We start from the raw sequence: 16825 nt of genomic DNA, 5'->3' as shown, positions 1-16825 counted from the left end.
TTTGTTGGGAGTTCATGCACTGTTGGTTTTGTTCTTTGAACAAAGTGATGTTCATGCACGGTTCATTTTGTACACCATTAAAAAAAAAACAACATATAACCCATCCATCCATCCATCCATCTTCTTCCGCTTATCCGAGGTCGGGTCGCGGGGGCAACAGCCTAAGCAGGGAAACCCAGACTTCCCTCTCCCCAGCCACTTCGTCTAGCTCTTCCCGGGGGATCCCTAGGCGTTCCCAGGCCAGCCAGGAGACATAGTCTTCCCAACGTGTCCTGGGTCTTCCCCGTGGCCTCTTAGCGGTCGGACGTGCCCTAAACACCTCCCTAGGGAGGCGTTCGGGTGGCATCCTGACCAGATGCCCGAACCACCTCATCTGGCTCCTCTCCATGTGAAGGAGCAGCGGCTTTACTTTGAGTTCCCCCCGGATGGCAGAGCTTCTCACCCTATCTCTAAGGGAGAGCCCCGCCACACGGCGGAGGAAACTCATTTCGGCCGCTTGTACCCGTGATCTTGTCCTTTCGGTCATGACCCAAAGCTCATGACCATAGGTGAGGATGGGAACGTAGATCGACCGGTAAATTGAGAGCTTTGCCTTCCGGCTCAGCTCCTTCTTCACCACAACGGATCGGTACAACGTCCGCATTACTGAAGACGCCGCACCGATCCGCCTGTCGATCTCACGATCCACTCTTCCCCCACTCGTGAACAAGACTCCCAGGTACTTGAACTCCTCCACTTGGGGCAGGGTCTCCTCCCCAACCCGGAGGTGGCACTCCACCCTTTTCCGGGCGAGAACCGTGGACTCTGACTTGGAGGTGCTGATTCTCATTCCGGTCGCTTCAGCAAACATATAACTTTGTCTTGAATTTGAAAAAATATATATAATAATTTTTCACAAAAGAATGATACGTGCATTCACCGAACCTAACTGGTGGGGTTCGGAACCTCCAACAAGGGTAAGTACCACTGGTCTAAGGAGAATACTCCAAGGGACAAAAGGGCTTTGTGCAGTACTTGTAGTCTCTGGACATTTGACATTGTCCCGAGGAAATACAAAGATTTTGCCCACGTTCAAACCTCAGACCTTTCCATCAGTTAGAATCAATCAATCAATGTTTATTTATATAGCCCTAAATCACAAATGTTTCAAAGGACTGTACAAACCATTACGACTACGACATCCTCGGAAGAACCCACATAAGGGCAAGGAAAACTCAAACCTAGTGGGCAGGGAGAATTCACATCCAGTGGGACGCCAGAAACCTTGGAGAGGACCTCAAATGTGGGCAACCCCCCTCCCCCTCTAGGGGGTTGACTCTACTTCCGGGCTCCCGCATTTACCTGTCCGACGACGTCAGAGTCCTGGGCGGACTGTGCAGATACTGCTTGAACTGCAACTCAAAGGCTTGCCCGATGGTGCTGATGACGTTCTGGGCCAAACCATCGGAACATTCCAGAATGTGACACGCTGGCAGAGACGAGACGTTCCGTGGTGACTGAAAGGATGACGGATTGCGCATTTTGCGGGACGTACCTCTCTGGTTGACCGGGTCTTTGGCCACGTACGCCACATAATCGGGTGTGTCCTGCGGAAACAAAACTCTGGGTAAGGCTGCTGGGTTGGGATCAGGACAAGACTTGACTCACCGTGTCTCCGCCGGAGGCAAACGAGATGGACTGCATGGGGTGGTGCGCCAACCTCTGGAAGACACCGTGACCACATCTTATAGCATTTCATTTGGCCCTTGAGGCAATATCTAATTAACATTAAAGCTGGCCCGCCGGTAATATACAGGTGCTGTTAATATTAGAATATCATGAAAAAGTTGATTTATTTCAGTAATTATATTCAGAACGTGAAACTTACATATTATATAAATTCATTACACACACAGTGATATATTTGAAATGTTTCTTTAAATTTTGATGATTAGTACTAACAATTACTGAAAATCCCAAATTCAGTATCTCAGAAAACTAGAATATTAGTTACGACTAGTACCAAAAAATATTTTTTAGAAATGTGGGCCAACTGAAAAGTATGAACATGGAAAGTTTCAGCATGTACGGCAATCAATACTTAGTTGCAGCTCCTTTTGCCTGAATTGCTGCAGCAATACGGCGTGGTATAAAGTCGACCAGTCTGTTGCACTCCTCAGGTGTTATGAGAGCCCAGGTCGCTTTAATAGTGGCCTTCAGCTCTTCAGCATTGTTGGGTCTGGCATCTCGCATCTTCCGCTTCACAATACCCCGTAGCTTTTCTATGAGTTTGCAGGCCAATCAAGAACAGGGATACCATGGTCCTTAAACCAGGTACTGGTAGATTTGGCACTGTGTGCAGGTGCCAAGTCATGTTGGAGAATGAAATCTTCACCTCTATAAAATTGGTCCGCGGCAGGCAGCATAAAGTGTTCTAAAACTTCCTGGTAGACTGCTGCATTGACCCTAGACCTCAGGAAACACAGTGGACCAACACCAGCAGATGACATGGCACTCCAGATCATTACCGATTGTGGAAATTTGACACTGGACTTCAGGCAACGTGGATTCTGTGCCTCTCCTGTCTTCCTCCAGACTCTGGGACCTTGATTTCCAAAGGAGATACAAAATGTACTTTCATCTGAAAACATAACTTTGGACCATTCAGCAGCAGTCCAGTCCTTTTTGTCTTGAGCCCAGGCGAGACGCTTTTGACGTTGTCTCTTATTCAAAAGTGGCTTTACACAAGGAATGCGACAGCTGAAGCCCATATCTTGCATACGTCGGTGCGTGGTGGTTCTTGAAGCACTGACTCCAGCTGCAGTCCACTCTTTGTGGATCTCCCCCACATTTTTTAATCGGTTTTGTTTGACAATCCTCTCCAGGGCGCGGTTATCCCTCTTGCTTTTACACTTTTTTCTACCACATCTTTGTCTTCCCTTTGCCTCTCTATTAATGTGCTTGGACACAGAGCTCTGGGAACATCCAACCTCTTTGGCAAAGACCTTTTGTGTCTCGCCCTCCTTCTTTAAAGTATCAATGGTCATATTTTGGACAGTTGTCAAGTCCGCAGTCTTCCCCATGATTGTGTGTCATACAGAATCAAAACAAAAGACCATTTAAAGGCTTTTCCAGGTGTTTTGAGTTAGTTAGCTAATTAGAACGTGGCACCGGGTGTCTTCAATATCTGACCTTTTCACCATATTCTAATTTTCTGAGATGTTGAATTTAGGGTTTTCATTGGTTGTCAGCTATAATCATCTCCTTTTTGGCAAAAAAAACACTTGAAATGTATCAGTCTGTTTGGAATGAATGTATACATTCTACAAGTTTGACTTTCTAAATGGAATTAATGAAATAAATCAACTCTTTCATGATATTCTAATAATATGACCAGCACCTGTACAGCGGTGGTGCCGCTGTAACACCGCATTCACCACTAACATACTTGTCAACCCTCCCAATTTCCCTTGAGACTCATCTACATTGATGATGTGCCTTATAGACATTGTCTTTAGTGTCCCCCACTGACCCAGTCACACAATACATACATATGGCTGCAGGACATACTTAGTCAACAGCCATACAGATCATACTGACGGTGGCCAAATAAAACATTTTGATACTGTTACAAATATGCGCCACACTGTGAACCCACACCAAACAAGAATGGCAAACACATTTTGGGAGAACATCTGCACTTTAACACAACATAAACACAACAGAACAAATACCCAGAACCCTTTGCAGTACTAACTCTTCCGGGACGCTACAATATACACCCCCGCTACAACCAAAGAGCGAAAACAGAACTTTTTTGGACAGGTGGGAGACAGAATATCTGTTTATATATGTAGAAGACAGACCTGTCCGTCTCGTTTGTGGAGCCAACGTGTCGGTAACTAAGGAGTACAACTTTAGGCGACACTATGAAATGAAACAACAGGACAAGTACCCTTTAAAATAGTTTTTAATCATATTTGTTTTTATTGGTTTTATATTTATTTATTTTTTGTTTTTATTCAGTCATTGGTGGAGCATAATATATATATATATATTTTTTTTTTTTTTTTTTTACAATTGTTTTTAACATGGCTGTGCAGCACTTTGGAAAGGTTATTGTTTTTTAAATGTGCTATATAAATAAGTGGATTGGATTGGATTGGACCTGGACATGACTCAAAGGAGCCAGAAAATAGAGATGGAAAGAGGTTTGCTTTCACAACAGTGTATGTATCTGTACTGTTGAACTGGTCACACAAAATGGTTGATTATATGACCAAAATAAACTTATTTCATTCATTCATTCATTGCGTGTTCCATATTCAGTGTTAAAGCAAATCAGTGTAGCAAAACAGAGCAATAATTAACGTTTTATTCATGCACTTTCTCTTGCTACTTCAAGGCTTGAATGTTTGATTCAATCATTATTTATTTTTCAAATGTATTATTAGCTTATTTTGCTTATTTTGATATTTACCTCAGAAGGCTGCACACAGAAAAGAGGCATTCCATTTTTATTTAAATTTTATTTGATATGCCATTGATATTTTTTAATTATTATACTCATTATTTGAAACTGGATTTTGCATGTCACTATAAAGTTATATAAGCCTTGCTTGTTCAATATTCAATGCAAAACTTGTTTGGGTCCCTATTAAAAGGTTAATTTGTTCAACTTTGGCCCGCGGCTTTGTTCAGTTTTAAGTTTTGGCCCACTCTGTATTTGAGTTTGACACCCCTGTCTTAAAGGCCTACTGAAAGCCACTACTAGCGACCACGCAGTCTGATAGTTTATATATCAATGATGAAATATTAACATTGCAACACATGCCAATACGGCCTTTTTAGTTTACTAAATTGCAATTTTAAAAATTTCCCGCCAAGTATCCTGTTGAAAACGTCGCGGTATGATGACGCGTGCGTTTGACGTCACCGGTTGTAGCGGACATTATTCTCCAGCCCGATCCAAGCTATAAGTAGTCTGCTTTAATCGCATAATTACACAGTATTCTGGACATCTGTGTTGCTGAATCTTTTGCAATTTGTTCAATTAATAATGGAGACGTCAAAGTAGAAAGATGGAGGTGGGAAGCTTTTAGCCTTTAGCCAAACAAACACAGTTTTCTTGTTTAAAATTTGTGGAGCTTTACTATGGATCAGAGCGGTCAAGCGAACATGAATCCCGACCACCCGGACTCAACCGGCAGTTTCCAGTGAGAAAATTGTGGTAATAAGTCGGCTCGTACCGCTTCTGTCCTGCTGCAGCTTCGTGACTTCCCTCAGAGACTCTGGCGTCAACACACCCGTGGCCACACCCCTCCGACTTTCAGGTACTATATAATCTCGCTAAAACAATAGTAACACAATAAGCAGATGAGGGATTTCCCAGAATTTTTCTAGTAAATGTGTCTAAAAACATCTGAATCGCTCCCACTGCAATCGCCTTTTTTTTTTTTCTAGTTCTTCACTCTAAATTTCCTCATCCACAAATCTTTCATCCTCGCTCAAATTAATGGGGAAATTGTTGCTTTCTTAGTCAGAATAGCTCTACCTGCTGCTGGCTATGATTGTAAAAAAAAGTGAGGATGTGAGGAGCCCTACAACCAGTGACGTCACGCGCACCTCGTCTGCTACTTTCGGTAAAGGCAAAGCTTTTTTATTAGCGACCAAAAGTTGCGAACTTTATCGTCGATGTTCTCTACTAAATCCTTTCAGCAAAAATATGGCAATATCGCAAAATGATCAAGTATGACACAAAGACTGGACCTGCTATCCCCGTTTAAATAAGAAAATCTCATTTCAGTAGGCCTTTAAATGTGTTCTTTTCTTACGCCACACCGTAAGTTATATCATACGTGACTGACAGCCGCCATCGAGGGCTGATTCTTGGTCGCGCAATTCCCTGCCCAAACACCAGGGGCTGTGTTGTACGGTGAGAAACCGTACAACACAGTTCAAGGCCTACTGAAACGAGATTTTCTTATTTAAACGGGGATAGCAGGTCCATTCTATGTGTCATACTTGATCATTTCGCGATATTGCCATATTTTTGCTGAAAGGATTTAGTAGAGAACATCGACAATAAAGTTCACAACATTTGGTCGTTAATAAAAAAGCCTCGCCTGTACCGGAAGTAGCAGACAATGTGTGCGTGACGTCACGGGTTGTGGAGCTCCTCACATCCTCACATTGTTTACAATCATGGCCACCAGCAGCGAGAGCGATTCGGACCGAGAAAGCGACGATTTCCCCATTAATTTGAGCGAGGATGAAAGATTCGTGGATGAGGATAGTGAGAGTGAAGGACTAGGAAAAAAAAAAAAGGCGGTGGGAGCGATTCAGATGTTATTAGACAAATTTACTAGGATAATTCTGGAAAATCCCTTATCTGATAATTGTGTCACTAGTGTTTTAATGAGATTATATGGTCGTACCTGTACAACCTGAAGGCCGGAGGGGTGTGGTGACCGCAAGTGTTTCTGAGGGAAGCCACCTTTCTCGACGAGGCGAAGGCAGCCGATGCTTCCCCCATGTTGGAAGCATCCGACGGTCGGGGGCGGCCGGTGGGGAGGAGGCCTAGAAAGTCCACAGCAGCCTCTTTGACAGGTGCACGAGGAACGTCGCAAGCTCTCCGCTCATGTCTACGGGAAGAGCCGACTTATTACCACCATTTTGTCACCGAAACCTGCCGGTTGACATGTGGTAGGGAACCATGTTCGCTTGACCGCTCTGTTCCATAGTAAAGGTTCACCGTCATCTTTCGGAATGTAAACAAGGAAACACCGGCTGTGTTTGTGTTACTAAAGGCGGCCGCAATACACCGCTTCCCACCTACATCTTTCTTCTTTGACGTCTCCATTATTAATTGAACAAATTGTAAAAGATTCCTCTACAATGCGTTACGTCAGGCGCACGCATCGTCATACCGCGAAGTTTTAGTATGGTACTTCCGCGTGAAATTTAAAATTACAATTTAGTAAACTAAAAAGGCCGTATTGGCATGTGTTGCAATGTTAATATTTCATCATTGATATATAAACTATCAGACTGCGTGGTCGCTAGTAGTGGCTTTCAGTAGGCCTTTCAAAGAGTGTTGTTGGAACTGGATCTCCCTTTTTTTTGCAAATTTTGATCCGAAATCAGACAAGCCTTTGGCCAAAGTAGGCGACGTGCACTCCGAACGAGTCGTAGACGCACAGGAAGTAAACGCAGACCAATCACAACCACTACGAGGCAGGGGTCGATTTTTTTTTTTTTCTCTTCGGGAAGGGGACCAAATTCGGTAGCTAGCTAGCGATTAGCGCAACTAGTTGCATATTTAAAAACACTCAAATAACAATAATATGTCTCTAAAGAAGCTGGAATAATATCGTTATTTTGTGTCTATTTATCCGAGTAATGTTTGGTTTTAGGATTTCTAGCGCTTTCACGTGCCGATTTTAATACCTTCCAGTTCTGTAATGAAGACAATAACTAAGACAAATGCTACAACCAAACAGTTGGTGTGTAATAAGCACAATATTTACAGCATGAACACTTTGTAGGGCGCAATGTAACACATTCCGCTGCATATAGAAAGCTACTTATTCGTTAGACAACATACCACAGATAGCCCATACATTAATGCCATTTCATGTTTTGGATGTGCAAGTGCACTGCAAATGAGACTCAAATTGTGTGCAATACGCACAATACATATACAGTATTAGCACTTTGTAGGGCACAACATAACCCATTCAGCTTCATGGATAAAACTACTTCCCTGTTAGACGACATATCCTAGACAGCCTGTACAGTACTGCCATCTATTGTCTCGGAAGCACAAATGACACTCAAATTGTATGTAATAAGCACAATACTAACAGTATTAGCACTTTGTAGGGCACAGCATAACCCATTCAGCTTCATGGATGAAACTACTTCCCTGTTAGACGACATATCCTAGACAGCCTGTACAGTACTGCCATCTATTGTCTCGGAAGCACAAATGACACTCAAATTGTGTGTCATAAGCACAATACTTACAGTATTAGCACTTTGTAGGGCACAACATAACCCATTCAGCTTCATGGATAAAACTACTTCCCTGTTAGACGACATATCCTAGACAGCCTGTACAGTACTGCCATCTATTGTCTTGGAAGCACAAATGACACTCAAATTGTGTGTAATAAGCACAATACTTACAGTATTAGCACTTTGTAGGGCACAACATAACCCATTCAGCTTCATGGATAAAACTACTTCCCTGTTAGACGTCATATCCTAGACAGCCTGTACAGTACTGCCATCTATTGTCTCGGAAGCACCAATGACACTCAAATTGTGTGTAATAAGCACAATACTTACAGTATTAGCAATTTGTAGGGCACAACCTAACCCATTTAGCTTCATGGATAAAACTGCTTCCCTGTTAGACGACATATCCTAGACAGCCTGTACAGTACTGCCATCTATTGTCTTGGAAGCACAAATGACACTCAAATTGTGTGTAAAAAGCACAATACTTACAGTATTAGCACTTTGTAGGGCACAACATAACCCATTCAGCTTCATGGATAAAACTACTTCCTTGTTAGACGACATATCCTAGACAGCCTGTACAGCACTGCCATCTATTGTCTCGGAAGCACAAATGACACTCAAATTGTGTGTAATAAGCACAATACTTACAGTATTAGCCCTTTGTAGGGCACTACATAACCCATTCAGCTTCATGGATAAAACTACTTCCTTGTTAGACGACATATCCTAGACAGCCTGTACAGTACTGCCATCTATTGTCTTGGAAGTACAAATGACACTGAAATTGTGTGTAATAAGCACAATACTTACAGTATTAGCACTTTGTATGGCACAACATAACCCATTCAGCTTCATGGATAAAACTACTTCCCTGTTAGACGATATATCCTAGACAGCCTGTACAGTACTGCCATCTATTGTCTCGGAAGCACAAATGACACTCAAATTGTGTGTGATAAGCACAATACTTACAGTATTAGCCCTTTGTAGGGCACAACATAACCCATTCAGCTTCATGGATAAAACTACTTTCCTGTTAGACGACATATCCTTATCAGCCTGTACAGTACTTCCTCGTGTTCTTTTTTTTTTCTAATTAATTGGATCTCTTTGCTGTGGGGCGGTTTTAATTGTGCCCTCTGAAATCTGCCTAGCAACAAGCAGCGACCTATCTATCAGGTCCTCCTGCCTGTATCCTTTTACAGTGCATGATTAATTGATTAGAGGAGGATTATATTCACAACATCTGGCCAATGGAGGCCATGGTGAGGATGACACTTACCTGTCGGGTGGTGGGGATGAGCAGGCCCAGCCCGTCGATGGAAATATTGACAGCGATGCTCATGCCGGCGAAGCGCAGGTTGCTCTTCCCCATGATGGACTGAAGAGCTTTGTTCACGGCCTGGAGGATAACACTTGGGATTTGTAGTTGTTGAATCAAAAAAAAAAAAAAAAAAAAAAAAAAAAATATATATATATATATATATATATATATATATATATATATATATATGTATATATATATATATATATATTTAAAAAAGCTTAACATAAGGAAGAAAGGTTGACGACCGACCTTTTTTCTCCAGGCACCTTTTCCGCCGGGCACCGCGTCGCACAGTCTGTTAATGGCCTCCCTTTGTCAGAGAAAGGTCAGAGATCAATTCACAACAAAAGGAATGAAGTTGAGAAATTATGGATGTTTACTCGTGACTTTTTTATTTGACGCTGATTTTTTTTGTGTGTTTGAATTTTGTGAAAAAAAATTTTTTTTTACATCAAATTATGCTGACAATTTTATTGGAAAAAAATGTGTGTTTCAAATTCGGTGTATAAAATGTCGGGGTAAAAAAAGTCAGTAAATAAAAAATCAGAATAAAAAAATCAGTTTGTAAAAATTCAGTTTATGAAAATTCAGTGTAAAAAAATTAGTACATAAAAAAAATCAGTGTAAAAAAATCAGTTTGTAAAAATTCAGTGTAAAAAAATGTGTACATAAAAAATCTGTGTAAAAAAACAGTTTGTAAAAATTCAGTTTATAAAAATTCAGTGTAAAAATTCAGTTTATAAAAATTCAGTGTAAAAAAAATCAGTTATAAAAATTCAGTGTAAAAAATTCAGTTAATAAAAATTCAGCGTAAAAAAACAGGTCATAAAAATTCAGTGTAAAAAATCAGTTCATAAAAATTCTGTTTGTAAAAATTCACTTTATAAAAATTCAGTTTATAACAACCTGTGTAAAAAAATCTTTGTAAAAACTAAGTTTATAAAAATTCAGTGTAAAAAAATCAGTTATAAAAATTCAGTGTAAAAAGTTCAGTTCATAAAAATTTAGTTTATAAATATTCACTTTATAAAAATTTTGTGTAAAAAATCCTTTTATAAAAATTTAGTTTGGAAAGATTCACTTTATAAAAATTCAGTGTAAAAAAATTAATTTATAAAAAATCAGCTTATAACAATCTGTGTAAAAAAATCTTTGTAAAAACTAAGTTTATAAAAATTCAGTGTAAAAAAATCAGTTATAAACATTCAGTGTAAAATATTCAGTTAATAAAAATTCAGTGTAAAAAAAAAATCAGTTTATAAAAATTCAGTGTAAAAAATTAATCCATCCATCCATCCATTTCCTACCGCTTATTCCCTTTTGGGGGCGCGGGGGGTGCTGGCGCCTATCTCAGCTACAATCGGGCGGAAGGCAGTTCATAAAAATTTAGTTTATAAATATTCACTTTATAAAAATTCAGTGTAAAAAATCAGTTTATAAAAATTCATTTTATAACAATCTGTGTAAAAAAAAAGGTTGTAAAAACTAAGTTTATAAAAATTCAGTGTAAAAAAATCAGATATAAAAATTCAGTGTAAAAACATCAGTGTAAAAAATTGAGTTCATAAAAATTTAGTTTATAAAAGTTAACTTTGTAAAAATTCAGTGTAAAAAAATCAGTTTATCAAAATTCAGTTGATAAAAATCTGTATAAAAAATTATGTTTATAAAAATTCAGTGTAAAAAAATCAGTTCATAAAATTCTGTGTATAAAATTTCAGTATAAAGAAATCAGTTTATAAAAATTCAGTTTATAAAAAGTCAGTGGAAAAAAAATCAGTTTATAAAAATTCTGTGGAAAAAAAAGTTTTAAAATATCCAGTTCATAAGAATTCTGCGTAAAAACAAGCTTATAAAAATTCAGTATAAAAAAAAAAATTGATGTGGATTTTTTTTTTATACATTGATTAGACACTAATTTTTTGTACCATGAATTTATCAGCACTGAATTTTTTTACCCAGACTTTTTAAAACACACATTTGTTGTCACTGAAGTTGTCAGCATAATTTGATGTAATAAAAAATTCAGCTCACAAAATTCAAATGCAAACAATTCAGAGTCAAAAACCCCCAAAAGCTTTCGTAATATAGACGCAAATTAACCTCCATAAGAATTGGCCGTAAGACGTTATCACAGCCTCTTCATTAGGTACACCAGCACGTCCAATACGTCATTGAATATGTAAATGTGTGTGGGACTAGCGGTAGAAAATAGACGGATGGGATTAAAAAAATATGAAAAAGTCAGTGCTTCTGGAGAAATCATTAAAGCTATCACTGTTGTTTATTTGAATGATACGGGAGCTTAGGACAGTCCAGTGATATCGTTAGTCGTACATCACAAACGTGTCGCACTGATGGAAAGGTCGGAGATTAAACGCAGGCAAAATCTTTGTATTTTCTCTGGACAATGTCAAATGCCACAAACCAAATGTCAAGAGACTACAAGTACTGCACAAAGCCTTTTTGTCCCTTGGAATATTCTCCTGAGACCAGGGGTGTCCAAACTTTTTCCACAGAGGGCCGCACACGGAAAAATTTAAGTTTGCCGGGGGACTTTTTCATATTGTTCATTTTCAAAACATAACAAAATATATGGATTTTTTTTTTTTTTTTTTTTATCCTTAGGGCTCCTGGGGAACATAGAGCATGGGTGTCAAACTCTGGCCCACGGCCCAAAATTAGCCCGCGTTTTAATTTCATTTGGCCCTTGTGGCAATATCAAATTAACATTAGAGCTGGCCCGCCGGTATTATACACCGCATTCACCGCTAATACTTATACTGGCCAACCCCCCCGAAAATCTCCCGGGGCAACCAGTCTCCCGAATTTCTCCGGATTTCCAACCGGACAACAATATTGGGGGCGTGCCTTAAAGGTACCGCCTTTGACCTCCCCTACAACCTGTCGTCACGTCCGCTTTTCCTCCTTACAAACAGCATGCCGGCACAGGCACGTAATATTTGTAGCTTCTACGCACACTTAAGTGAATGCAGGGCATACTTGGTCAACAGCCATACAGGTCAAACTGAGGGTGGCCATATAAACAACTTTAACACGGTTACAAATATCAATCAATCAATCAATGTTTACTTATATAGCCCTAAATCACTAGTGTCTCAAAGGGCTGCACAAACCACTACAACATCCTCGGTAGGCCCACATAAGGGCAAGGAAAACTCACACCCAGTGGGACGTCGGTGACAATGATGACTATGAGAACCTTGGAGAGGACGAAAGCAATGGATGTCGAGCGGGTCTAACATGATACTGTGAAAGTTCAATCCATAATGGATCCAACACAGAGTCCAGTCCAAAGCGGATCCAACACAGCAGCGAGAGTCCCGTTCACAGCGGAGCCAGCAGGAAACCATCCCAAGCGAAGGCGGATCAGCAGCGCAGAGATGTTCCCAGCCGATACACAGGCGAGCAGTACATGGCCACCGGATCGGACCGGACCCCCTCCACAAGGGAGAGTGGGACATAGGAGAAAAATAAAAGAAACGGCAGATCAACTGGTCTAAAAAGGGAGTCTATTTAAATATGCGCCACACTGTGAACCCACACCAAACAAGAATGACAAACACATCCGCACCGTAACACAACAGAACAAATACCGAGAGCCCCTTGCAGCACTAACTCCTCCGAGACGCTACAATATCTGGCTTGGGCACATGAGATTAGATCAGTGCGTCGCGAACTGAGCAATAAAAACGCCTGAATGTTTGATTCCTTCATTCATTATTGTTATTTTATTTTCAAATTTATAATTAGCCTGTGGGAAAAAAGTTTATTTTGATATTTACCTCAGAAAGCTGCAAATAGAAAAGAGGCATTCATTTGTTATTAAGATTGTATTTTTGATATGCCATTGATATTTTCGAATTATTATTATTATTATTTGAAACTCAATTTTGCTTGTCACTATAAAGTTATATAAGTCTTGCTTGTTCAATATTCAATGCAACATTTGTTTGGGTCCCTATTAAAAAGGTTAATTTGTTCAACTTTGGCCCGCGGCTTTGTTCAGTTTTACATTTTGGCCCACTCTGTATTTGAGTTTGACATAAAGGGTCTCATACACTAAAATGTTAAAAATAAGTCAAATTATTATTTATTTTTTTTAATTTAATGCTTACAGTAAATCTCTATATCAACTTGAGGTTGATATAAAGTAAAACAAATAAGGATTTATGCCTTTTCTGTCAAAGACAACTTTGTTTTTTATAGTAAAACTGAAATATGCAGTATTTAGATAGTACTTTATTGATTCCTTCAGGAGATTTCCTTTATTTAGCAAATAAAGTCCTTAAAGATCAATAATGCAGGACACCATTGATTTTAATTATTTAAAATTTTTGAGTAATCACAGTGAAAAGTTAAATAAAATCCTACTAAATATATTTGAGATCCGAAAGGTTCCCCACTCATAAAGTGATGCCTTTTTATTTATTTTTTTACTTTTAACACTTAAATTTCAAGATCAACTTCCCATATATCTGTCGATTTTAAGTTTGAACTATTATTTTGTTTGTTTTATGCTCTTTTGTCAAAACTTTGATGTTTTTATATGGCAACCCCACAACAAATGCAAACTTTTTTCCACATAAAACATTTTAAAGTGATAGTTTTTAAGTAATAATTTATTATAACAGATTTTTTTGTCATTTTTGTTTTTGGAGCAATGGAAAAAAATAGATAAATAAAGACAAAAGGAACAAAAAAATGCCTGCATGGCAGCTTTGTGTCAACATTGCCACTTTAGATTTCACCTCATTCCACTTTTATTAAATGTTTTTTTTTTAATTTTTTGCAATACTATCAATTTTGCAATTTTTGCAGAATGTGTGGCGGGCCGCTAAACAATTAGCTGCGGGCCGCACTTTGCACACCCCTGCCTTAGACGCTTTTGGACTCCCAGGAACGACGACCAAATATGGGCGTTGGCGTAACAAACAGTGGGACTTGGAGGACAGCCTATTGAGCGGCTTGTAAATATTTAAAAAGCACCAAGCCGCTGCCTCGGCTAAAAAGTTTCAGGCCTTTTTGTTTTTTGTAAAGCCCAACAGTGTTTAGAATTACTCACGCTGCTGTGGAGAGAGATGAGCGCATGTTGTTGTTTTTGTCGGAACACGCATCGTTCAAAAATGCTGTTCCGAAACGATGGACAAAGACAGCAATGTTATAACATCCACAAGACTCAAATGCTTCCTGAAAATGTAGCAAGGAAATGTGTTTTTCAGGACTAAAACTGCGACATTCATTATTATTATTTAATTTTTTTTATTTTAAGCCTTGTGAGAGTGATGGGACACATCATTAGGGACATCTTTACAATCTTATTTGACCATTATAAAAATGGATAGTACAGAAAACATGTACATGTTTTTTCCCTACGCTTTGTACACTGCGGCTTATAAAACGGTGTAGCAAACTAATGGATTTTTCTTCGCTGATGGCCATTATTTATTTATTTATATATTTTTTTTAAACAGGCAAAATGTGTGTGAATGTTTGTGCTATGGCGCCATCTTTTGGACGAGTTCGCTCACTGCCGGTGCTGCCGTGCCCTTCTGTCTAGTCGTCCTTAGCGTTTCTATTCCAATGGATTCTTCATTTATCACGCTAGACCAGGGGTGTCAAACTCATTTTCATTGGGGGCCACGTCGCAGCAATGGCGGCTTTCAGAGGGCCCCTTTTTTTAAATTAATTGACATTATGCATGCCAGTAATAACTTGTCTGCGATGAGGTGGCGACTTGTCCAGGGTGTACCCCGCCTTCCGCCCGATTGTAGCTGAGATAGGCGCCAGCGCCCCCCGCGACCCCAAAAGGGAATAAGCGGTAGCAAATGGATGGATGGATGGGTAATAACTTGTGATTAATCATGATTAATCGAAATGCATATGCAAGTGATCATTTGATTTTATTTGATTTTTTTATAACTTGCTTTAAAATCGTATATAAAAGGTGACCAGCAGATATTTAACTATTTGTTTTTATATCACAAAAATAGTTTTGCAAAACGGGATATAATTATATAGATGGCATAATCGGATAATATTGAAGTTTAAAATATGCATTTTTTTTTCTGTAAAAAGTGAAAGAACGAATGCATTAAGTAAAAAAAATAATTTAAGAAAAACAAATACAAATATTTTATTGAAACCCATTTTTTTCAGGCTTTTGCGGGCCTCCTAAAAATTATGTAGTTGTCATGATCCGCTACTTGAATCATGTCATGTTCTGGTTTGGTTCTGTTTCTGTATCGTATCTTGTTAGTATTTTGTCTTCCTTAGTTCCTGGTGGCACTTCCTGTTTTTTTCTGTTGTAATAGTTACGTATTAGTGTCAACTGCCTTGTGTTTTTGACACGCACCTGCCTCCTAATTTCTGTCCCTATTCAAGCCTGCCCTTTTTTGTCATTCGGCCTCGCAGTCTTATTTGCTATTTCATGGAACAGGTGACGTCGCTATACCCGCTTGTGGAAAAGACTATTTTTGTGTACTTTAGCTTCCACGCTATTCCCTCGTTTGTTTATTTCCCAAGCTCACATGCTAGCGTCTTTTGTTCTTTCCAGCTCACATGCTAGTTCTTTTGGTTTGTCTCTAGTGCCTGTGTGCAAGTATTTATGTTCCTAGTTGGTTCTGTAGTGTTAAATAAATCATCATTCTTACCTGCACGCACCCGCATCACCACAATGCCAACCAAGCTTCACAGTAGTGGGCCAGAGTTTGACACCTGTGCTCTAAATCAATGTTTGTAAGTTTAATAATAAAACTAAACCTATTCTTACTTACTAAACCGAAGTCTAAAAAGGAAGTCTAAGTCTAAACCGTCCCATGTGTGACATCTGTAGGAGTGTTTTCACGCATGTTTGCACGTGCTATCATAATGTAATCAAGTTAGCATCGTTAGCACTAGCTAACATGCTACAATTACATTCTGTTTGTCTTGTTTCAGTTTCGTGAATTCACCAAAAATGTCACCGTGGAGTTAGAGTCTGTTTATCTGATTGGAGAGCTAGCTTGCGCAGCTAGTAGGTCCATGGCCATGACTTCTGTTTTGTTTGATCAGCTGTTTTACTGCCTTGTTACAGACACAGTTTGGAAACAAATAAGGTATGTAAATAAAATAACTAATTTTACAACCTATATGTCCGCGGCTTGTTCGGCTAATATGTAGAAATATATTTGTTTCTTTTATAATCTGGAAAATACGTTATATTACAGCCTATTACAATATTTCATTTGAAATATAAATGATAAAAGTATTTCAAAACACGTTACAAAGGCTCTCAATTCAGCTGCTGACGTATGCAATAACATATTACATAATTTCCTGTTTCATTATTTCCTCAAAACAATTAAATTAATTAATTTACTGTTAACATCCAAACACAGGATGGCGCTGTAACATGCCAATTATATATCAAAATTATTTAATTATTATTTACTTTTATGAGATACAATATTTTGAGCAAAATGAAGTCAA

General features: G+C 39.0%; 1 protein-coding gene across 1 annotated transcript in view; it reads right to left on the bottom strand.

Annotated features, from left to right (window-relative positions):
• shc2 (SHC (Src homology 2 domain containing) transforming protein 2) overlaps window positions 1–16825 on the bottom strand; it is a 62404-nt gene that overhangs the window by 27103 nt on the left and 18476 nt on the right. The window contains exons 3-7 of the mRNA XM_061883178.1: window positions 9584–9644; window positions 9290–9409; window positions 1648–1701; window positions 1535–1586; window positions 1342–1468 (exon numbers count right to left, since the gene is read on the bottom strand). Coding sequence (XP_061739162.1) covers window positions 1342–1468; window positions 1535–1586; window positions 1648–1701; window positions 9290–9409; window positions 9584–9644 — 414 coding nt within the window. The remainder of the gene's footprint in view (window positions 1–1341; window positions 1469–1534; window positions 1587–1647; window positions 1702–9289; window positions 9410–9583; window positions 9645–16825) is intronic.

The sequence above is a fragment of the Nerophis ophidion genome, linkage group LG22 (assembly GCF_033978795.1).
Source record: "Nerophis ophidion isolate RoL-2023_Sa linkage group LG22, RoL_Noph_v1.0, whole genome shotgun sequence".
Classification (NCBI taxonomy): Eukaryota; Metazoa; Chordata; class Actinopteri; order Syngnathiformes; family Syngnathidae; genus Nerophis; species Nerophis ophidion.
This window is presented reverse-complemented; position numbering and strand designations above follow the sequence as displayed.